The sequence below is a fragment of the Syngnathoides biaculeatus genome, chromosome 12 (assembly GCF_019802595.1).
Source record: "Syngnathoides biaculeatus isolate LvHL_M chromosome 12, ASM1980259v1, whole genome shotgun sequence".
Taxonomy (NCBI): Eukaryota; Metazoa; Chordata; class Actinopteri; order Syngnathiformes; family Syngnathidae; genus Syngnathoides; species Syngnathoides biaculeatus.
In genome coordinates this window covers 16,295,725-16,317,208 of record NC_084651.1, presented here as the reverse complement: position 1 = coordinate 16,317,208, position 21,484 = coordinate 16,295,725, and the positions used below count along the sequence as shown (strand labels likewise).

The window sequence follows — 21,484 nt, the reverse complement described above, 5'->3', positions numbered from 1 at the left end:
TCCACTGTATTATAAAACAGTCAAGAGTTGTGTGTCAGCACAAAGTCTCGAATGTTAAGCCCCCACCCCCGCCCCCCCACATTGTGTCACCAGAATTTTGAAGAGTATCCCGAGCACCGAACCCACTTCTTCTACCTGCTCCAAGCTGTCAACTCACACTGCTTCCCTGCGTTCCTTGCCATCCCCCCAGCCCAGTTCAAACTCGTGCTGGACTCAATCATCTGGGCCTTCAAACACACCATGAGAAATGTTGCTGACACTGGTAAGGACTCACAGCCCCCGACCTTCCCCTGATTAAAAATGTAAAGGAGCTCAGATGCTAATGGGGAACGTAACGACACGCCATAGGATGACAATGCGGATGTCGTGAAACTCTTTCTTCACCTGTTGTTGATCGAGTTTTTCACGTCAATGTTGTTGTGGCGATCAGGTCTGCAGATTCTCTACACAATGCTTCAGAATGTGGCTCAAGAGGAAGCCGCAGCTCAGAGCTTCTACCAGACATATTTCTGTGATATCCTTCAGCACATCTTCTCTGTGGTCACGGATACGTCTCACACAGCTGGTGAGTTTGCGCACATCCTGACAACCACACTGATGTGAACGTTTTGAATAGAAACAAATATAGAGTCAATACAGTCGTGGCCAAAAGCAGTGGCATGTTATTAAACAATGTATTTATTTTTCTCTATCATTTTAACATAAATTTTCTGGATACTTATTTGTCTTCACGTTCTTTTAAGTTAAAGTTAAGTGTTGGTAGATACAAAGTTTCTTAATGAGTTTACTATCACTCAAAATAATCTGGATTATTATTTTTTCCGGAATAGCCCAGGGCTAGTGTGGCATCCCCTCCCCTCTTCGCACCATGCAGGTGCGCAAGAGCTGTGAAGCAAAGCGAAACATGTCAGATCATAGATCCAACAGCACTCACCATGAATAAATTAAAATATTTACAGCTAATCAATATGATTGGTATTGACAGTGATTGGCAGATCTTACTCACAAATTATTAATAAAGGAATTGGTACCATAAATAACTTATCGGAGCACCGCTAATTTTATACAGTTTGTACAAGATCAAGATCATGACGCAAGATAAAAGCTTAGTTGAAATGTCTATGTGCTATGTAAACATTTCAATTTTGTAATTGGTTTGTTCTTTGAGGCAATACCAATTTGTTCCCTTGCAAAGTCTTGATTTTAGTGAGTTTAGTACAGATATCGCGACTAATAGATTTGCACTAATTTCGTAAAGGGTCTTTAATAATACCGTATAAAGACGGTAAATACGGAATAATCACTGAAACTCAACATGGGGCCAGTACGGGTTCTGACAGCAACACCACTCAAATTAATTTCAGATCCTGATGTTATATATAAACTAGGGATCCACTATCGCCCCAACACCCCCAAAAAACTGGACTGACGACAAGCCATAGCACACAAGTCATTATTAGACAGGGTGTTGGATTTGATTCCTTCAAGTCATGGATATTATGACCAAAGTCCTTTGCCTCCAATATCAAAAATAGTCATGTTCTGCCATAAATTAGCTGATGATTGCCAGAACTTGGTGAAATTACAACCATCCAGTTTGTTTGTGTGAAGTAGCCTATTAAAAATTTATTGAACCACTACCGAATATCAGTGTTGTCTTTGAGCACATTTTTGGCATCTTGCGTATCAAAATAAATCTCCTCTTTAGTTGTTGCTGTTTACAGTTTTGAATGTCAAAGTATGTATATTGTGGGGATTCACACTCAGATAGTGCAACACTTTCAGTGTGTTTTTCTATTTCCTTTTAGTCATGTGATAATTGTGATTAATTTAGTACTGACAGTGCTGTGAATTTGTGATATCATTTCATCCCTAGCTTTGAGTGACCTATTATTATTTTTTTGTTGTTCATTCGTTTCCTGCAGGTCTGACCATGCACGCTTCCATCCTGGCCTACATGTTTAACCTGGTGGAGGAGGGCAAGATCACCACTGCACTGAACCCCGCCTCTCCTGCCAACAACCAGGTTTTCATTCAGGAGTACGTGGCCAACCTGCTCAAGACGGCCTTCCCTCATCTGCAGGAGTGAGTCCACACACACACGCCACAAGCATCTTCTGCTCCGCCCCGCCCAGCTAATGTCGCCGCTGTATGTATGTAGTGCTCAGGTGAAGGTGTTTGTAACTGGACTGTTCAGCCTCAACCAGGACATTCCTGCCTTCAAGGAGCACCTTAGGGACTTCCTCGTCCAGATTAAGGTGAGACTGCCACTCACGATTCTGCCTTGAAACTTCATTCATGGAGCTGGTTTGTTGTTGTCAGTCAGCCAATCCCAGGGAGCCTTTATGCGTACACCAGGGGTGCCCAACCAGTCAGATCAAGAGCCACTTTTTTTTTTTTTTTTTTTACTGTTACTGCAAAGAGCCACATCATACACATGGAAATTTATTGTAAATGTCGCACACTAACATGATAACGAAAACAATGTTGGTTCAAAACATCCTGTGTTCATCCACATATTTTCGCTTAACTGTGCATCTTTTCCCTGTGAATTTGACGAATTATTTTCTCAAAAGATTGCAATCCAGTTGAGAAACTTCAGGTTGTTTACATTCAATGCGCATGCCAGTTTTGCAACAATCCCGTAATGAGCTCAAGTAAAACGCACACGCACATTAAAAAAAAAAAAACTAAACTTTCATTTGCTTTCATGCCTTCATAACGGCCACATGAAAACAAGCAAAGAGATGCGGGTTGACAGCCCTACTGTACACCATCAAAAATATTCACATTTATACGCAACAATTATTTTTTTAATGGGGGAGACAGTCAAGAGTACCCCGGAAGAAAAACCGATGCTCGTTAATTATATAATAAATTGCCACAAATGTCTTTAGCTTTTATTCTCAAAACCTGTAGTTTGACCCAAATTTTTTTGTATCTGCACAACACAATGACAACAAATTGGAATGCATCTAGAATGCCTTTATTATTATTTGAAGTATTCGTATGATGACAGTACTTCCATATACATATTTGCAATGTCAGATGAAGAGACTTTTTTTTTTTAATGAGTATAAAGCATTTTATTTCTGTCTTTGTTTGAGAGTTTGTAATTGATTTGTGAAACCTAGCCCACACTTACTGGAAATTTCATTTATTTTGGCGAGGTTCATGTCAAAGCAATGTCTCCCTTCTAGAGGCATCTTGGTGCCAAGTAATCTTGATTTAGTCAGGCCATAGGTTTGTCTAATTGAAGTGCTTAGACACCACTACTGGGTGTTAACCATTGACGTTTTTTTTGCTATTGCCAGTATAACAGGTTTTTCTCTTACGTGTTTGAATTTGTATTGGTAGAAAAATGTAAAGGGTTCTTGCTCAGTTTTGAGTTCCCCAGAAATCATGCTTTTTAGATTTCCTTTCTAAGAAACGTAGAGGGTCAAAGCGGCACAATCAACAAATAACTGTCACGAGTTAAAAGCCAAAAGAGTTGCGAGTCTGTGGCATAACCAGCCGGTGTGACGCTCTGCAGGAGTTCGCCGGCGAGGACACGACAGACCTGTTCCTGGAGGAGAGGGAAGCATCGCTTCGTCAGGCTCAGGAGGAGAAGCACAAAATCCAAATGTCGGTTCCAGGCATCCTCAACCCACACGAGATCCCAGAGGAGATGTGTGACTGAGCATGGCACGCCCGCCCGCTCACTCGCCCGCCTCCGTCGAACTGTCCAACTAACTCGACTAACCGCAGCAAGACGTCAAGAAGGGGGCACTTCAGTGTGATGATTGGAGATTCCGCCCCCATCCCCTTCTTGGCAGAGTGGATGCTGGTCGTGCAAACAACGCCAATAACGTGTCAACGAACCGTGGCCCTCTTTTGCATAATCTACATTTTATATGGAGACTTTTTCCTCTAATCTCTTTCCACAGCTTGCGTTTTTCGGTCCAGCCTTCTGCTGAACTGCATGAACAAGTCAACCATCTTGTTTTTGTTGTTTCTTCCATTTCCCTCGCTCCTTATTCCCCATATATTTGTTGTGTGTGTGTGTGTGGGTGTATGTGTATATATACACCCACACACACACACGATAAATATATATATATTTATATAGCGTGTGAGAAAGAGAGATTTTTGTTCTTGATCTGCATCAAGGCTTGTAGAGATGGAAGGTCTTGTAGAGGCACATACACCGTTTGGTGGGAGAATGAATGGAACGGCTAATGAATGAAGGCTCAAAAGATGTCAGCATCTTTTCATTGTGAGTTGTGCGGCATCATCCTAAAATTTAAACACTTTTCTAAGGAACACAACTGTGCATATCATCCCACTTGTATAGCATCTTTAATACCATGGGAACATTTTTTTTTTGTTTTTTTTCTCTTATTCTATGGTTTCTTTGGCGTGTGCGCGTGTGTGTGGGTTCTGTCGCGTAGTCGACATCAGGCTTTTGTTTTCCTCTAAGAGGATTGTTGCTCATTCGTGAGCCTCCACGAATGGGATGTTTTAAAGAAGTGGCAAAGGTATTTATAGGTTCTTGGTTGACGGCTTTCAATGTGTTCAATTGTACTCATTTAGATTGTTTACCATGCAGTAGTGCTTCAAGACACTACCGATAGAGAAAAATGGCAAATAATAAATCGGGTTTACATTTAATTTTGTATTTTTGCATTTTTCATTTGTACCTATTCAGAGTTCTGTCCAAATAAACAATTAGGCTCAAGAATGTATAAATTCCCAAGAAGTATCCAGTCTCCAATAGCAAATATCCCTTCTCAAGGTGTTACATTTGTTGTGAATTTTTTTGAACTGATTAAAAATTGTAGAGTTTTACAAGCGTCTTTGCTTTCTTGTGTTTGCAACATGTCCAAGTACAGTGTAAAGAAGTACCAGTATTGGCCACCTCAAAAACGTTTCCACCTTAATGTTTAAGATCACCAGACTAGGGTTTTCAAACATTCCCAGTCTTTTGTTTTTAATGTGATTAAATCAGATTTTACTCCAGACTCTTATTGGTCCACTTCAAAAAAAGTTTTTTAAAGCAATTCAGAAGTTGACTTGCCAGTGTTTTGGAACTTTGTCCTTCTGCAAAAACTCTGTTGCGCTTCAGCCTGAGGTTACAAACCGATTGCTCAGGATTTTCTGGTGCAGAGCAGATTTCACGGTTGCATCAATCACAATTTGTGCATTGCCTTTTAACATAAGCCCAAGTAGCTTTAGGCCCATAAAATATACCTTTGTCTGTTTAGACTTTTTTTTTTTTTTTTTTTTTTCTTCAGAAACATTCAAGTAGGAAACTGCAAACATAAATTGAAATAAGGGTCAATACTTTTTTAAAGCACTGTATATTACAGGATTGGATGCATGGAATATTATAGGAGTGTTTTGTTGCTTTTTTTTTTTTTCCTCATTTCTCTTTAAAGCAGTCTGGTATAGCGATTGTCAAGGTTTGTGAACTTGATAGTGAAACCACAATTCCCCCCACCCGCCTCTTCCTTACACAAGTATTGTGGTAACTCAAAGGCTGCAAGGTTAGGGGATGATGACGAATATGGATGTCACAGAGTTCACATGCACATTCTTGCTTCATGTCGCCGTTGTGGAGCACAGGTCAGACCGGAAATTGCTTTCACAGCATCATAATCTTTGTGAGTTACTATCATATGCTCTCACGTCCATTTTGAAGCCCCTCCCCTGTGGTCCAAAAATAAATCCTCCAGAAACACTTGAGAAGTGCAAACAGTCAGAGCGGCGCTTCCCATAAGCTGACCCAGGTCCGGGGAGCTCCTTGTTTTGCGAGACCTGAACGGAGCTGCACAAACAGACTGTAGCGCGTGTTGATCCTGGCACGGTCACCTCACTTTAACAGAAGAGACGGCCCGATCGACGGCTGCTCTTGGTAATAGGCAAGTGGGTGGTGTTTGGGGGGTCGACGAATGGCAAGTAGACATGCCTGGAGCACATTTTTAGGATACTAAACAGCCTCAACCGTCACTTCTCTATGTTTGTCCGGATCTGAGCATAGCGTATTTTAGGTCTACAAGGGGACACACAGAAACAATAGTTTATCTATTCATTCAATTAAATGTTTGTACCTTCAAAAAATGTACAGCCTCCATTCCATCTACTATACACTTACAGGATATTGAATTTTCCAAAATGAAATTCTATGGAAAGCTGTTTGAGCATTTTATCCTGTATCCATGTACTAGGATGTGCTTTGTCCACATTAGTACGACAATTCAGTACAATTAGGACTGCTTCTTACTAGTGTCCCCCCACACACACACACACATTGCTAGTGACACTTTTGGCCTACAAGTATGGAACTAAACCTTCTAAACTACTTCACTGTATTAGTAACACCAACTGGACTAGCAGTACTAAAGTTCTCACTGGTGGGTTTGCCTCACTCGTAGCGTAGTTGAATGTGCAGAAATATGATTCATTTAATAGTGTAGTAGAAAAAGCACTCAGAATTTTGACAGTACTTTTTACGCAACTCAACTTTAACAAGAAGCTGAACGGCAAAAATAATGTGATATATGAATCAACCAAAACATTTCCTGGTTCAATCAGAATTGCCGCTTTTAACAGTCCTCCCCATCGTGCTGTTGACACATTGAAGTCACGAGAATGAGACGATAAGAGTCATCAGCAGTACTTCACCGTTGCAAGGGACGTTCTCACAGGGAAGAGAGACTAGAGGAGTCACAGAAAGCCATAGAAGTGGAATTTCTTGGAAAGGAATTGGTGGATTCATGCATCAAATACTTTTCCTGAATTCTGTCTTTCAGCTTCTTGTTTGGATTACTTTGTCTCCTATCAATAACCCCACCTCTGTGTCTTGTCGAAGGAGTGTCTGCTTTGAGTTGAACTCTTGAATTGTGCCTCGAGTCTGGAGTAGATTCCTCCTGCTGGCTGCAGCAGTACACAAGGGCGCACGCACACACAAACAAAATAAATGAACCCATGCTGCATGTATTGCAACACACTATACAACACACACACCTCCTTTGTGTCCTTGGATCTGTTTTGCTCCTGATCTCCAAAGCGCATATTCGTGAGGAAATCGATGATCTCGGCCATGCGACGTTGGTCTTTTAGGAAACAAACGAGGTGTTGTCATGTAAACGTGTGTGGACAAAAGCAATGAGAGCTGCTGAAACATTTTGAGAGAATTTGTTTACCTTCTTCTCTCTGAGCATCCTGGTTGTACCGCATGGAACGAGTTCTGTCCCACTTACTTCTCTGGACACTCACTCTACAGCCCGCAAATAACAAATGATCACTCAATTATTCAACCAAAGTATCTTGTGGACTTAAAGCCCCTGTTCTAAAATAGTGTAGTGGGTCTGACTGATATTTCTCTCAAGTATGTAAATGATTTGTGTTATCTGGGCTAGGACAGTGTAATAAAAACATTCATAGTAATAAGCTATTGTTTCCATAGAGGAACTCACATGAAAGGAGTGTTGTCTCTGGACTGAGACTGTGGAAAGAAATAGATTTTTTTTCACAGGTACTGTTTTTAGAGTAAATAATACTATTACGCATGTTCATATTGCGTATCCAAGCTGTGACTCACTTTATCCGGTTTGACCTTTCGCTGGAGGTTTGGTGAGGAAATGTGTTTTTTAAGAACTCTGTTGTTCCTCTTGGCCTTCTTGGCAGCTGCTGACACACAAACAAGAACATGAGGAGATACTTAAGAGTGGTATCTGCTTCTAAACATTGTTATATGTGTTCCACCTGAAAAGAAAAAGAAAGAATAAGTAGGTGCCACAAATAGTTCCTTACTCTGTGTGCATTTCAGTATTGTGTCACTGATAATAAATTCCAATGGTTTGTTTCTAGCAGCCACACATGAGGAGTCAGCCCTCCGAGTCAGGCACAGGCACACCCATTTTCGGAGAGCCACAGAATACAATTGTGTTTCACAACACTGGGGAGAGTATTTTTCCCTGGCCAGGAAACTGGCCATTCATTATTGTTACAAGTATGCACATTTTACAAGTCGACCCTCTTCGTTAATCTATGGAAAACTAATGTACAGTATTTGGAATTTTTGTGCTCAGGCCGAAGCAATAAATACATTACTCTGATACCATCTTGCCACATCTTTGTGTCAGGAACTGTTGAAGTGAGTTGAGGGTTTAATTTTGAAAATTTAAAAAAAAAAAAAAGTTTTGCTGCTATCTTGTGCCATCTATAAAAAATGATCAACTTTTTTTTTTGGTCAATTACTCGTGGATTTTTGCTCCCCTGCAAATAACACAAAGGTTATAGTAAAGCAGCTCGACTGTAATTGTACAAGAATCAAAAATGTATTTTGTCTTTATGTGATGTGAAGAGAATTTCCTGTCAAGCACAACCGAACTCCCTCTCTGCACGTTCACCATCATGTCAACTGTAATCACTTGTTGAGGGCTAGCTTGAAAGTTATTATTTTTATAGTTCACTATTTAACAGCGGTTCATTGATGTTCGAACTTGTTTCTTAAAACATTGCTTGCACAGTCAAAGTAGATCACACATGTCAAAGTCATGGCCCACAGCCCTGGAACGGCCTGCCACACTATTTGTTTATTATTGTTTTCATTATTTTGTTGCCCGCGAAAGCAAATCTTCTTCTTTCTTTTTATTTGCTCGTTTTAATTACTACTATTTTGCATTTACTAACCATGTACTATCATTTGAAATTGTCATGAATAAATGTTGAGATATTGCGAAAGCATTTTCTGTTTTTGTTAAGACTCATGGGGAAAGGGTTTGTGTGCAAAGTCCACATCAAAACTAATTTGTTCGGCCAACAGCGGCTCTCCACCTGCACGAAGGCGACTGACGTTAACAGTGGCACGCACACCAACTTATACCACAAACTTCCAGCAGCCATGCTGCGGCTTCTTCACGCGACAGTAGCTCTGCTACATCATCAGTTAGTCAGTCAGTCAGTCAAGTCAGCGTGCTCTCACAAAGTGCTCCCTCCAGCAAGTCTGGCTGTTACCGTGGAAACCCAGCCTCAAACTCCAGGTAGTCTGGCAACAGCATGACTAATGTGCATTCAACGAGGACGAGGGGAGTCAAATTAAGACGACAACAAGTTTGCTCAATATCATTTGGGGTGCAATATAGTGTACACGTTTGTAAAGTTTGGATTATTAAGATATGGATAGGACATTTCATAATGTTCGTAAACAATGAAGCAGCACGGCGGCGCAGCTGGAAGGCGTTGGCCTCACAGTTCTGAGGACCCGGGTTCAACCCCAGCCCTCCCTGTGTGGAGTTGGCATGTTCTCCCCGTGTCTGCGTTGGTTTTCTCCAGGGACTCCGGTTTCCTCACACATTCCAAAAACATGCAACATTAATTGGACAGTCTAAATTGCCCCTAGGTGTGATTGTGAGTGGGACTGTTGCCTGTCCCCATGTGCTCTGCGATTGGCTGGCGACCAGTTCAGGGTGTACCCTGCCTCCTGCCCATTTACAGCTGAGACAGGTTTCAGCACTCCCGCAACCCTTTTGAGGATAAGCGGAAAAGAAAATGGATGGCTGGATTGTAAACAATGCATCCCAAAATAATTGTGGGTGGTACCGCTGACCAGATTGATGATTATGATTTTTCTGGGTTGGAGCACCAGATACTGCATACCCCAAAGCTTTAGTGTTGTTTTTCTCCTATTTCCTGAAATGAATAATCTAAATGAATCCATCAGGACCTGGAGATCAGGGCTGTCAAACTCATTTTTGTCGAGGGCCACATTGTTGTTTCAGTTCCCCTCTGAGGGGCGTTATGACAATGGGTCCATACTTCATGTTCGCAAGAATTATGGAGATTGATGATTTCCTTTTGCAGGCCATATAAAACGATGTGGTGGGCCACATCTGGCCCCGGGGCCTTGAGTTTGACGCCTGTGCTGTATGTGAGGATGAGAATAAAGTAAGTAGACACTGTAAACATTTGTACGGAGACTGCCTGTGTACCACTTTTCAAGGGACAGACTGGCAACCAAACCTCCATTATGGGATCTGAGGAAGTTGAACATGCTTTGCAAATCATTGTATTCTGTTTTTATTTATGTTGACGATAACATACCAAGTGAATTGGAATTGGGTTTGTATTTTCACAACTTTGATATATGTATTTTTTGATTAATTTTCTTTCAATTCTGTGTTGTCTGTATATGATTACGTGTATTCATGTTTGTGTTTTCTTAATCTGTTTAAAGAAAATAAATGTGCAAGTTTGGTATCTGTAAAAGTAGTTTTGGGATGAATGAACATGGGAAAATGCAAGTCCCAGGGTGAACACATTTCCCCAATAATGCAGTTTGTCCAAAGGCCGCAACATCACCTTGCATCTTGGACAAATCCTCCTCATCTCCCACCTCATCCTCTGTGACCTCTGACCCTGTGGTGTACTCCTCATCTTCTGACAGGAGTGACTGCCGCCTCTGGAACGACAAGTTCATATTGTGATGTTTTTTTAGGTCCATATTTTCATGATGCATCGACAGCATGAGCAACGGGCATGGAGGCTTCAACTCACGGTTGATTTTTGAACAGAACTAGTATTTTGTTGACTTATTTTCATATTTGTCTTGAAGTTGAAGCTTGATCATTATGTAAGATTACCAAAACAGTCCACCATAAAAAGTAATAAATGCGGTGCACCAGGCAGCCTCTACTTAAAGGTCAAGTGTCATGAAATGGATGATTTTTAGTACGTTATTAATGAAAAAACAGCAGCTGCTATGGACCCATCGGTTTTTTTCACCACAAAACATGATTTTGACGTATATGGCTTTTTGTAACTCCCGCCATGAAAATCCTCTCGAGGGATTTGTTTTTGAGAAGAAGCAGAAAGTGATGTACGGGGCAGGACTGCCCTCAAGTGGACTTGTTTGTTTCTATTAGTTTCACCTGCGGGAAGGTAGCTCGTTGTTCCTTCGTGTTAGCCAAAATGCCGGCTCGTTGCGTTGCTGGATATTGCTCGAACACTCGGGAAGATGGATTTACAAGATTTTCAGAAGGATTTTTATCTATTATTCATAAGTTTGCAAGAGACCTGGTTCGTGGTGAAAAATGGATTACATGGGTGCAAACGACGAGAGCTACGTGGGTTCCAAACGACAGGTTGGTGCGTAAACACCTACTAAAAAAAATAATAGTTTGGGGCGGACCACGTAATCCGTCTCTCATAACGTAACAAAAGATCCGCATACATATGGCAGTGGTGCTAAATGTGTTGATGTGCGCGTTGGACGGCTTCCGCATTGGCTCGCCGGCGAAGGCTGTCTCGTCGGGCTCACGGACGGCGACGGCTATGAACAAAGCTGTCGCCAATGGCGCACTCAGCCGCGTGAGACAACAATGCCTTAAAGCGGCCTAGCTCAGCGCCGTGATAAGCCACCTCGGCGCCAAAAATGGGCCACCCCGGCCGACAAGATGTTCTCTTCTTGGAAAGAAGTCAGAAGGGGGCGTGTTCCTCTCCCACAGTAGTGTCCACAACGTGTTTTCAATGGCGAATGTCCACGGTGACGTCACGGACAGGAGATGCAGCGAATATGGCGACCACTTGGATGTCAAATGACACTTCCGCAACTGCGCATGGATGACGCGCTCTCTGCTCATATATATTTTATCGTATACACATTGAAGTAAAGAATGTTATATGTATTTTTCATTACAATATCGATTTTAGAATGTTTATAGAGATGACACTTGACCTTTAATGACCACTTCTACTAATCTAATAAACAGTATAAAAGCTTTGTTTGAAGAAAAAAAAAAAAACTTTACAACTCGAGTACTGCTCAGTTTTGTTTTTTTTTACACAGTAAGTATCAGTTGTTATTTTTATTGTGGTAATTTGCATTGGTTTAGAACTAGACATATTTACTGTCCTTCTCAGATTCATATTTATTATACACATATGTCATGATGATGCAGCGCAGTTCTACACTACTGCAAAATGATATCCACAATCATACACACTGTTAAATCAATACTTCTGTAATTGAATTAAAGATGAACTAAAAACTAATTGTTTATTTATAGTTTATTGACTGGTTACGAGACTTTTGTAGGGACAAAAAAGGAGCGGTCCTACCAGTAGCAGACTCCAGTTTTTCAAAAGAGAGAACTGGTTGAAAGAGAAAGTACCTGATGTCAGAAACGGGGAAAAAAAGAGAAAAAGCGAAGAAAAAAAAAAGGAAATTACAGTGCTTGGAGGTCTGAGCAGTGCTGGTTCCAAGAGGACATCACAGTCCTTCTCTACGTTGGTTGGGCACTCTTCATCTCTGATCGACACACACACACAATCAGACTCACTGACTACAAAATAGAAATACATTTCAGCTTGACCAGCATCCTGGAATCCATTGAATTTAATCATAAAGATTCCACCGATGTAAGGTTGGAAACACTTACCCAGCGGCAGCTGGTGAGCCAGACACACACACGGCATCTCTGTGCAACAGGAGGTCATTAAGGACTCTGGTCTGAGCCAAGGTGGCCTCGTCGCAGTCTTCCTCATTTGGCACATTCACGATATGGTCTCGCATTCTGCAACCCTGAAAGTCCACATCAGTCCACACGCACATTTACACGGTCTCGTGAGCCTGAGACGTCCCTGGGCCAGCACGAAAATCACACGACGCCACCACAGCTTAGAGGCAGTCATATGTTCCTGTTGAAATGCAATTGTGTCCTGTGTCCCTCATTCCATATACTCTACCTTGGGCATACCAGTCGGGTCGAAGCGCAGTACCGTCTGGTTGCAGCAGGGGTAGATTCCCGTCCCGTTCCAGTTTTTGTCCACCCCTGACCGGGGGTACATCACACTTTCTGGGTGGTAGCGGCAATGGGTCAGCTCTGCACACACAAACTCCTACACACAACAGAAACACTAGGAAAAAACAAAAACATTTGCTATTCTGTCTTCTTCCGTGTGCAAACCTGTTGGCAACGGGAGCAGGTAAGACAGTTGATGGTTCCCCAGATTCTCCAATACACCAAGCCCCATGATTTGAGCTCCTCGTGCAGACTGCTAACGTATTCATTGGCATCCCAGTTCTTCTGTCTGCACAAACCCACACCAAGATCATGCGATGATGAATTCACAAGTGGCATCCATGTAAAGCGGACTCCATGTCGGGTGTCATGCCTTGAATGTGTATAGACGATCTCTCCATGAGAGTCAATATTGATTTTGCCTGGCACACACGAAATCTTCCTCTGTGTGTCTTCAGTCAGCATCTTCAAGCACAGACCACACCTGATTGTGGAAGACAGCAAATGTTACTGACTGACAAGTTTGGAATTTAAAGCCAGTTAAATACTGCATTTTCCGCATTACAAGGCGCACCTAAAAGCCTTCCATTTTCTCAAAAGCCGACAGTGCGCCTTATAATGCAGTACGCCTTCTGTATGGAAAATGTTTTAAAATATGCCATTCATTGGTGGTGCGCCTTATTGTGTGGAAAATACGCTACTTTAAAAGCGTTGAAAACAATCAAGGGCTTGTCAATATTTCATTACAATGATGAACTGTGATATCATTATTTCTTTTACAGCGTGGCTGTTATATTTAATAACTTCCAGAGCAATGCCAATGCTTGCATAAATCCTGACAAGTAGCAGTAGCAAGTAGCAAGCCGTGCACATTTTTTGTTCTGAACACAAAAAAATTGTTTGATTAAATTCTGACTTCACAGACACATGAAGAGAGACAACAGTTGCACTCACAATCACACCTAGGGGCAATTTAGTGTCCAATTAATGGTGCATGCTTTGGGGATGTGGGAGGAAACTCAAAAAAAAAAAAAAAAACCTCAAACAGGCACAGGATTTGAACTCTGGTCCTCAGAACTGTCAGGCCAACACTGTCCAGCTGTTCCATCATGCCACCCCCACCAGACATAGAAAACTGAAAATGTTTCTCTCTTTACCGATAGAGAGTTGAGGCATTTCTTGGAGAATCTCGGTTCTGGTAGTTTGGGTCGAAGAGAAGCTCAATCTTCTTTTGGAACAATTTGCTTTGTAAAGTGAGGGGAGAGAGAACGGGAGAGAGGTGTTATTCCATTTTTGTGTCAGCTGAGTGACTGAAAGTTGATCAGTTCAGGGTGTACAATTTTTTCTTGTCCTTAGCCAGGTTCCCTCTGACTCTGAAGCAGGGGGAATAAATGAAGATGGGGAATATTCACAATGACATAAATAACAACAATGTCAGCTACTTGGGGGAAAGTGTTTGGGATATTAATCCTTAGGCATGCATTTCCAATATTTTTAGTTGTGAGGTCGGTGTGGATAATGGTTACATTTGCCGACCTGCCGTGTGGCTAATTGTTTCCACTTAATCACAAGTGCTCGCTTTAGTGTGGACAGGTGATGCTCTTTTACAGAATAAGGACAACTTTCTGAAATAATTTATTCTGAATCAGATTTGTTTTCTTTCATTTCATAGCACATTGCTGTGCGTATTTTTGGGTAATGTTTGTTTGACATTTTCATGAGTTACCTTACAAGTTTTCTGTGCCTTAATGTTTTTATGTTGTGAAGTAAGAAGAAAAAAATTTCTCTCTTACAATCATCCATGCTTGATTCTCACTGTCCTTGGATACCTTGAAGGCACCACATGCAGAAAATACTGTATAAGACATTGTTATTATTCATCTATCTATTTTCTTTTGCCGCTTATCCTCACAAGGGTCGCTGGAAGTGCTGGAGCCTATCCCAGCTGTCAACTGGCAGGAGGTAGGGTACACCCTGACCTGGTTGCCAGCCAATCACAGGGTACATTGAGACAAACAGTTATGCTCACAATCACACCTCGGGGCAATTTAGAGTATTCAATTAATGTTGCATGTTTTTGGGATGTGAGAGGAAACCACAGTACCCGGAGAAAAACCCCTGCAGGCACGGGGAGCACATGTAAACTCCACACAGGTGGGGCAGGGATCGAACCCGGGTCCTCAGAAGTGTGAGGCCAACGCTTTACCAGCTGACCCACTGTTCTACCTTGTTATTATTATTATTGTAATTTAGTTACCAATTTAGGGGAGATAGTTATGGGCACGAGATTGATTAAATGGACTGACTTAGGTTTAATCAGAATTGGTGGTGCCTGAATTATGGCAAAGAATCCCTCTTTTAGTCATGACCATGTCTGACCACAGCACATCATTTCATGTGTGTGCGTAACGTGTGTAAGGTAGGGTATACATTTTTATACGTTATGCACGTGTGACATCGTCCCTGACCCTAACCCTAACCCTGCTTAAGGGTGCCATCACAAGTCACTTATAAGACGCTTGGAGACAGGAATGGAAGTCGAGTCATTACATCACATCAAGAGAATTCCTCACCTCTTGAATTTATCTTTTTTGTCTCTGATGTCTTCTGCCTCATTGTGGTTGAAAAGCTCGGCGATGCGCGACACCAAGTTGCTGTTGATGCAGTTCATGTTGCAGGGTGTGGCCACGATGGCGCTCATGTGTTTGTGACAGTACTGGACGCACTCCTCCACCTGTGCAGATACAGACGCTGAATGGTTCTCGGGAAATTGTTCCCTACTTTGAGTTACACAATCCCAACAGTACAGTATTTATTTCACGACCCAATTTTCAGTTTCAGTGTTTTCAATAAAGTTGAAAGGGTATCTGCTGGCTGGAAAACACACAAGAAAGTGGCAAATGTGTGTAGAAGGTTACGTGGTGATTTATCCATCCATCCATTTTTTTATGCCACATATCCTCATTAGGAGCTTGAGATTTGAGGATGCATTTATTCCAAAATGATGGGGACGTGAACAGAAATACACATATTATGCAGCATTCCCTTTGACATCGACAGTCTTTTTCTACTTTCTTGTGTCATTTTCAGATAACCATTCAACAAATTCACTTCAAAGTTCACTTTAGCAAGCCTACGTGTGTACTGGATAGGAAACCTTTTTACATTCAAGCAACAATAGTACCTTTGGCTCTCTCTGTCAAAATATTACCAGATACGTATTCATTCAATGCAAAATGCTACAAATAAATGGAACAGGGGTGTGCATAAAAACAAAATCAATTGACTGCTCATTTAAAATTATGTTGATTGTGAAATATAGTTGTATGGATAACAATGTATTAAAACAACTAAGGCCAAATGAGAGAAACTGAGAGTGATTCTGAACTACGTTGTGGTCAAAAGAGCAACATCCTCCGTGATGGTAACAACTCTTTTACTCTGTTGCATACAACACTGGCATGGAAAGAGGACTTCCAAACGTTCAGGGAGACCTTTCTAAAATTGTTAATAATTAGATGAAAAAAACCCAAGATGCCCTAAAATCAACAGGAATAACCTAGTGTTGCACGTCACCGCACTTACTAACGTGTCCATCTTCAAGAACTCGGAGGAGATCAGGATTGAGATCACATTGCTGGGCTCTGTAACCAACAAACACCAAATGACCAACCAACAACACACAACACAAAGCCAATGACCCACCGAACACTACAAAACGCTCAGCCAGTTCCAATGTGCGAGTGACAGCTCAGGCACTCCCATGCAGAATGTGTTCATTGAGTGTACCAAGCCGAGGTTTATCCCTGGTTGAGTTCCTCCGGACGTAGTTCATGAGCCAGTCGAAGATCAGAACGTCACAGTGAACCGAGATGTCCACTTCTTCCCATCTCTGTGAGTCCACAGACAGATACTCCGCAAAGTAGCGCATCTCTTTGATTAGAAGATCTCTGGGACAGGCAAAGTCCTGCTTCAAGTTCTTGGTCTCGTCGCAAACGTGGATAACCATGTTGGGACTGTGTGGGGACAATTTGCCATCATGGTATGTCATGCTAACATAACGTAGACAAGTGTGTGCTGTGGTTTGGTCAGCAGTGTGGAAAGAAGGAAGCTCCAAACCTACTCTCTTAGTTTTTGGGGTTTGTCACCATCCTCAGTCAAGACCCTTTTGTCTTTCTTCTCTAATGCGCAAACACTTCCCGAAAGTGTTGATTTGCACCCTGCAGGAACACAAAATACAAAGAAGAGAGTAAAAGTCGATTTTGATTTTCAAAGCACTTTTAGGGAAGAAAGAAACAGAACAAGCTAGCATAACTGTGGACTTCTCTGGCAATTAGAATGCAATTGCAAACGGAAACAAGCAATTGTTGGAACTGAATGTGTACAAACTCCAATTCCAATGAAGCTGGGACATAAAAACAAAATATACAGCGTGCCCTTGCCCAATCGCGGCGCACCATTCGCAGCGCCACATACTTGCATTTTTTTTTAAAATGCACCGTATTTTCACGATCATAGCGGTCTTAAATTCTCATCTAAGTAGATGAGGCGACACATTAGACATAGTGCATGTTATGTGTACGCTGAGTACACTGACTAACAGTTCAACTTTGTTGGACAAGTCACACAACAATTGTGCACTTAAAGCATGCTGTCCAGACTTTTAAGTGCATCTTACAGTTGCAAAAATATGATCGGTATCATAGATAGGTATCTTAATACTGCATCCATTATTTGTGGATTTTCATTATTTGAGGCGGTGTAAAGAATGTACACCCCCCCCGAATCATAGGGGAACATTGTACAATGATTTGCAAATCACTGCTATTTAAGCATGAACTTAAAAAATGAGTGAATCTTTCCAGCAACAAAAATCATCTTTGTAGTGTATTTAAGCAAAATTTATTTGTATCGCGCATCTCATACACGAGTTAACTCAATGTGCTTTATATGATTAAAGGCATTTGAAAACAAAAAGATAAAACATTTAAAATGGGATAAAAACAATAAAAATGACAAACTGGATATTTTAAAAAAGACAGTTAAAACCGCATACAGTTCAAGTAACATGATGAAAAAGTGGATATATTCTAAAAAGCATAAGAAAAAAGAAGAGTTTTCAACCTGGATTTAAAAACATTCCCACTAGGGGCTGACCTCACCTCTGTTGGCAACTTATTCCATTTGTGTGCAGCACAATAGCTAAATGCTGCTTCACCATGTTTGACTTGGACTCTGTGCTCCACTATTTGACCTGAGTCAGTCGATCTCAGAGCTCTACTAGGTTTGTATTCTGTAAGCATTTCTTTTATGTATTCAGGATCTAAATCATTTAGTGATTTATAGACCAGTAGCAGAACTTTAAAATCTATTCTAAAGCTGACTGGAAGCCAGTGCAAGGACTTTAGGATTGAAGTTATATGCTGTGAGCGCGTTGTTTTGGGCAGAATGCGAGCTGCAGCATTCTGAATGAGGTGCAGCTGTTTAATACTCTTTTTTTGGGAGTCCAGTCAGAAGACCTTTACAGTAGTCAAGTCTACTTGAGATAAAAGCATGGATGAGCTTTTCCTGGTCTGGTTAACACATACAAGACTTCACTCTAGATATGTTCTTCAGGCGGTAGAGGGCAGTTTTTGTGATTGATTTGATATGATTGTTGAAAGTCAGGTCGGAATCAATCAGAACACCAAGGTTTCAGACATGGTCTTTGTTTTTTAAAGATAGACAGTCCAGGTGTTTAATAACAACAATTCTCTTTCTATTTAATTAAATATAGGTTGAGAATTATTTGAAAATACCGCTATCCTGTTTTTATTTACAAACCCCAATTACAAAAGTTAGTATGCTATGTAAAACCTTTTTTGTAATCATTCCTCGACTATGCCAGTTCTTTGTTGCCCTTGTCCCAACTTTTTTGGAATGTGTGGCAGACATCAAATTCAAAAAAGAGAATATTTGCAGAAGAAACAAAACAAAACATAAGGTTAGTACAAAAATAGATCCTTGACTTTTCAAGATGACACGGACAGCAAGGCAACAAAGTACAGAGGTCGAGATTTAGAAGCCATTTTAGGAACTTCACCTGCAACTTTACAACCACCGTGATGACTTCCTGTCCCTGCTGCTTGAGCAGTGCCCAGTATGGTCGTCATGCCATCTGAAGACGTTCCGATTGTGACTGCATTACAATGATCATCCACATGAGGAAGACCTCCAGAGGTTTTCAGCTCCTCAAAGCGAAGTGCACACTATAACATCCAGTAAGCAGTTCTATATTACAAACTAGATCGCAAGTCACAGACAATCACGAGCATTTGTATATTTACCTCCTTGGGAGTGAAACTTGGAACGAGCTTAGCCACACTGTCCCAGTCTATTGGCTGGGACAGTCCCCAGAGCGAACCCAGCACCATGTCCAGCACCAGGACATTGTTGTCGAACGGAAAGTTGTTGTTGTCCAAAGAGCAGTGACTCATTTCTGTCAAAAAAAAAAAAAAAAAAAGTCTGCTGTGCATAACAGTGATTCTCAAAGTGTGGTGTGTGGTCTCTACAGTGGGTATGCACAAGAATCTGACTGAACGGAATTAAATATAAATATAATTTACAACATTTGAACTATGAAAGACGAACATATTACAATGAAGCTTGTATTTTTACATTTGAAGTTGTTTTCCTGCTGTGGGAACTGGAGCTCTTCATAAAATAGACGGCATCATGAAGAAAGAACATTACATTGAGATATTAAGGCAACATCACAAGACATCAGCCAGGAAGGGCAAATGGGTCTTCAGATGGATAATGACCTTAAGCATAATGCCAAAATTGTTTAAAAGTAGCCTGAGGATTACAAAGTCAATGTCTTGGAGGGGCCATCACAAAGTCTGACCTGAATCCCATCGAACATTCGTGGCCAAATCTGAAAAGGTGTGTCCAAGCAACGCAACAAACAATTCAACCCCAGAACAAAAGACAAACCTGACTCAGTTATGCCAGTTTTGTCAGGACGAATGGGCCAGGATTCCAAAAGAGTACTGTCAGAAGCTTGTGGAAAGTTACCCAAAATGTTTTTACCAGTCATGTAGTTCAAAGCAAATGCTGCATGATACCCAGGAAATTTATGGAAACTTTTGACCTAAAAAAAATATTATTCAATTATCTAAGGGATTCTCACTCTTATTATTGTGGCATTTAAGAAAATCAAATAATTTTGATGATCCTGACTGACCTGGAAAAGGAGAGGTTCACTATGATTTGACTTCTGACAGTGAGACAAAAAAAAAAACAAATGTGTTTTTGCACAGTGTATGTAAACTTTTGGCTTCAACTGTATATATGTATACCCCAGTTAAAATTCTATTTTTAAAAAAATCTAGTAAAGTATATATATTTCTTCAGCACATTTATATCTACTGGTGACCTTAAAGTATAGTATAACTACAATAGATTTGCATTAAATCTTGAAGAACTGTTTGTTTTAATCATTGATTTAATTACAACTTAATTTTATAAAATAATTTGTAATTTAATCAGTCTTTTTTTCCCAAAAACTGTGCGTGTTAAAATGTCCTTACATTACATTACATGTACGCTGATTTGGAATTAACCTTCCTCCTCATTATTTGTTCAACAATTTGGCCTTCTACATTACTGTATTTTAAATGTTACTCATTATATCGGAGAGATACGTTTGATTTACTAAAATGTTTAACAAACACTTTCAAAATATCAAATTAGTTTGCCTGATTACACTGGCCACCAATCTTATTATTAAGAATGTGCAGATGGGTAACAACACACATCCAATCCTAGTCTTTTGAGAATTGGATGTTTCCCTCTCACTAATGCAGATAACGAGGGGTTAAAGTTCGAATGATTAAGTATAGCAGGAAATAAATCACTGGTCACCACATTCCCAATGTTCTATTTGTCTTGTCTGAGACAAGAATGGCATTTAACGATGACAAAGATATCTTGGCATGCTTCTACTGTCGTTTGTCGGCACACTGGTGTTGGAGCGATGATGCTAACAGGCCGAACCCCAAACTGCATGTTCCTGCAACCAAGTGGCCATGTTCTTTGCCAAATCAACCCAGGCATTAAATAGTAGACGCATAATTTACCAGTGACATACTTAACTGCTGTCGAACAGATGGTTTCCTGGTCCCTTATACCGTGTACCGTCATTGAGAGCCGGTGATGCTGACGCTGACGCTGATGCTGATGCTGAGACGTCCTATCGGCGGCTAACGGCGTTGCTCATGCTAGCTAACTTTGCCGGACACTGTGATGCCTTCAGTGACTCCTCGTAATTTACGTGAATAGCGGTAGTTGAGACGCTGGGGGTCATTGTAATGGACTTATACGCACCTTTTTCTAAACACCAAATGTCCTTAACAAATACCAATTGTGGGCTCAGACGCCACGTAGATAGGAGACGCTCCTAATAGCAAAGCTTCGGTATGAACCATGCAAATGTTACCAGGGTTTTAGTTTATTCGCTCCAGTTGTAAACATTAGTCGGAAGCCTAGCGTGTAGCGTCCCGTTGCTAAGAGACGACGATTGCGCCGTACCTCCGTAAGAGGTTAAAGGTAAAACACTCTATAATTTGTAATGATACAATATAATATACAGTATCTTTATCATAAACAAGTCCTGTGTATTCAGATAACATTCATTCAAACCAAACCATTAGGTCTAA

General features: G+C 41.0%; 2 protein-coding genes across 11 annotated transcripts in view; one reads left to right on the top strand and one right to left on the bottom strand.

Annotated features, from left to right (window-relative positions):
* The window catches only part of xpo1b (exportin 1 (CRM1 homolog, yeast) b), a 33,157-nt gene extending 29,269 nt beyond the window's left edge, over positions 1-3,888 (top strand). For all 6 annotated transcript variants that reach the window (XM_061836638.1, XM_061836635.1, XM_061836637.1 and 3 more), the window contains 5 exons: positions 94-262; positions 431-565; positions 1,926-2,085; positions 2,162-2,258; positions 3,533-3,888. In XM_061836638.1, coding sequence (XP_061692622.1) covers positions 94-262; positions 431-565; positions 1,926-2,085; positions 2,162-2,258; positions 3,533-3,679 — 708 coding nt within the window. In that variant the 3' untranslated portion in view covers positions 3,680-3,888. The remainder of the gene's footprint in view (positions 1-93; positions 263-430; positions 566-1,925; positions 2,086-2,161; positions 2,259-3,532) is intronic.
* A 137-nt stretch (positions 3,889-4,025) lies between these two features.
* sanbr (SANT and BTB domain regulator of CSR) lies at positions 4,026-21,139 on the bottom strand. 5 transcript variants are annotated; one of them, XM_061836642.1, is made up of 21 exons: positions 20,917-21,139; positions 19,112-19,263; positions 18,868-19,033; positions 16,909-17,005; positions 16,575-16,801; positions 16,371-16,429; positions 15,359-15,519; positions 13,943-14,029; positions 13,159-13,269; positions 12,951-13,074; positions 12,730-12,882; positions 12,423-12,565; positions 12,214-12,292; positions 12,103-12,135; positions 10,345-10,444; positions 7,583-7,671; positions 7,458-7,486; positions 7,185-7,258; positions 7,006-7,094; positions 6,833-6,911; positions 4,026-6,031 (listed from the first exon to the last, which is right to left on the bottom strand). In XM_061836642.1, exons 2-21 carry the CDS (start codon positions 19,259-19,261, stop codon positions 5,994-5,996), a joined length of 2,088 nt encoding a protein of 695 aa, XP_061692626.1. In that variant the 5' UTR covers positions 19,262-19,263; positions 20,917-21,139; the 3' UTR covers positions 4,026-5,993. The 5 variants fall into 5 exon arrangements, with proteins under 5 accessions (XP_061692626.1, XP_061692624.1, XP_061692625.1 ...); XM_061836640.1 differs by having other exon boundaries at positions 6,833-6,915; positions 20,917-21,136; XM_061836641.1 differs by having other exon boundaries at positions 6,833-6,915; positions 7,583-7,668; positions 20,917-21,135.
* Between the last annotated feature and the right edge of the window lie 345 nt (positions 21,140-21,484).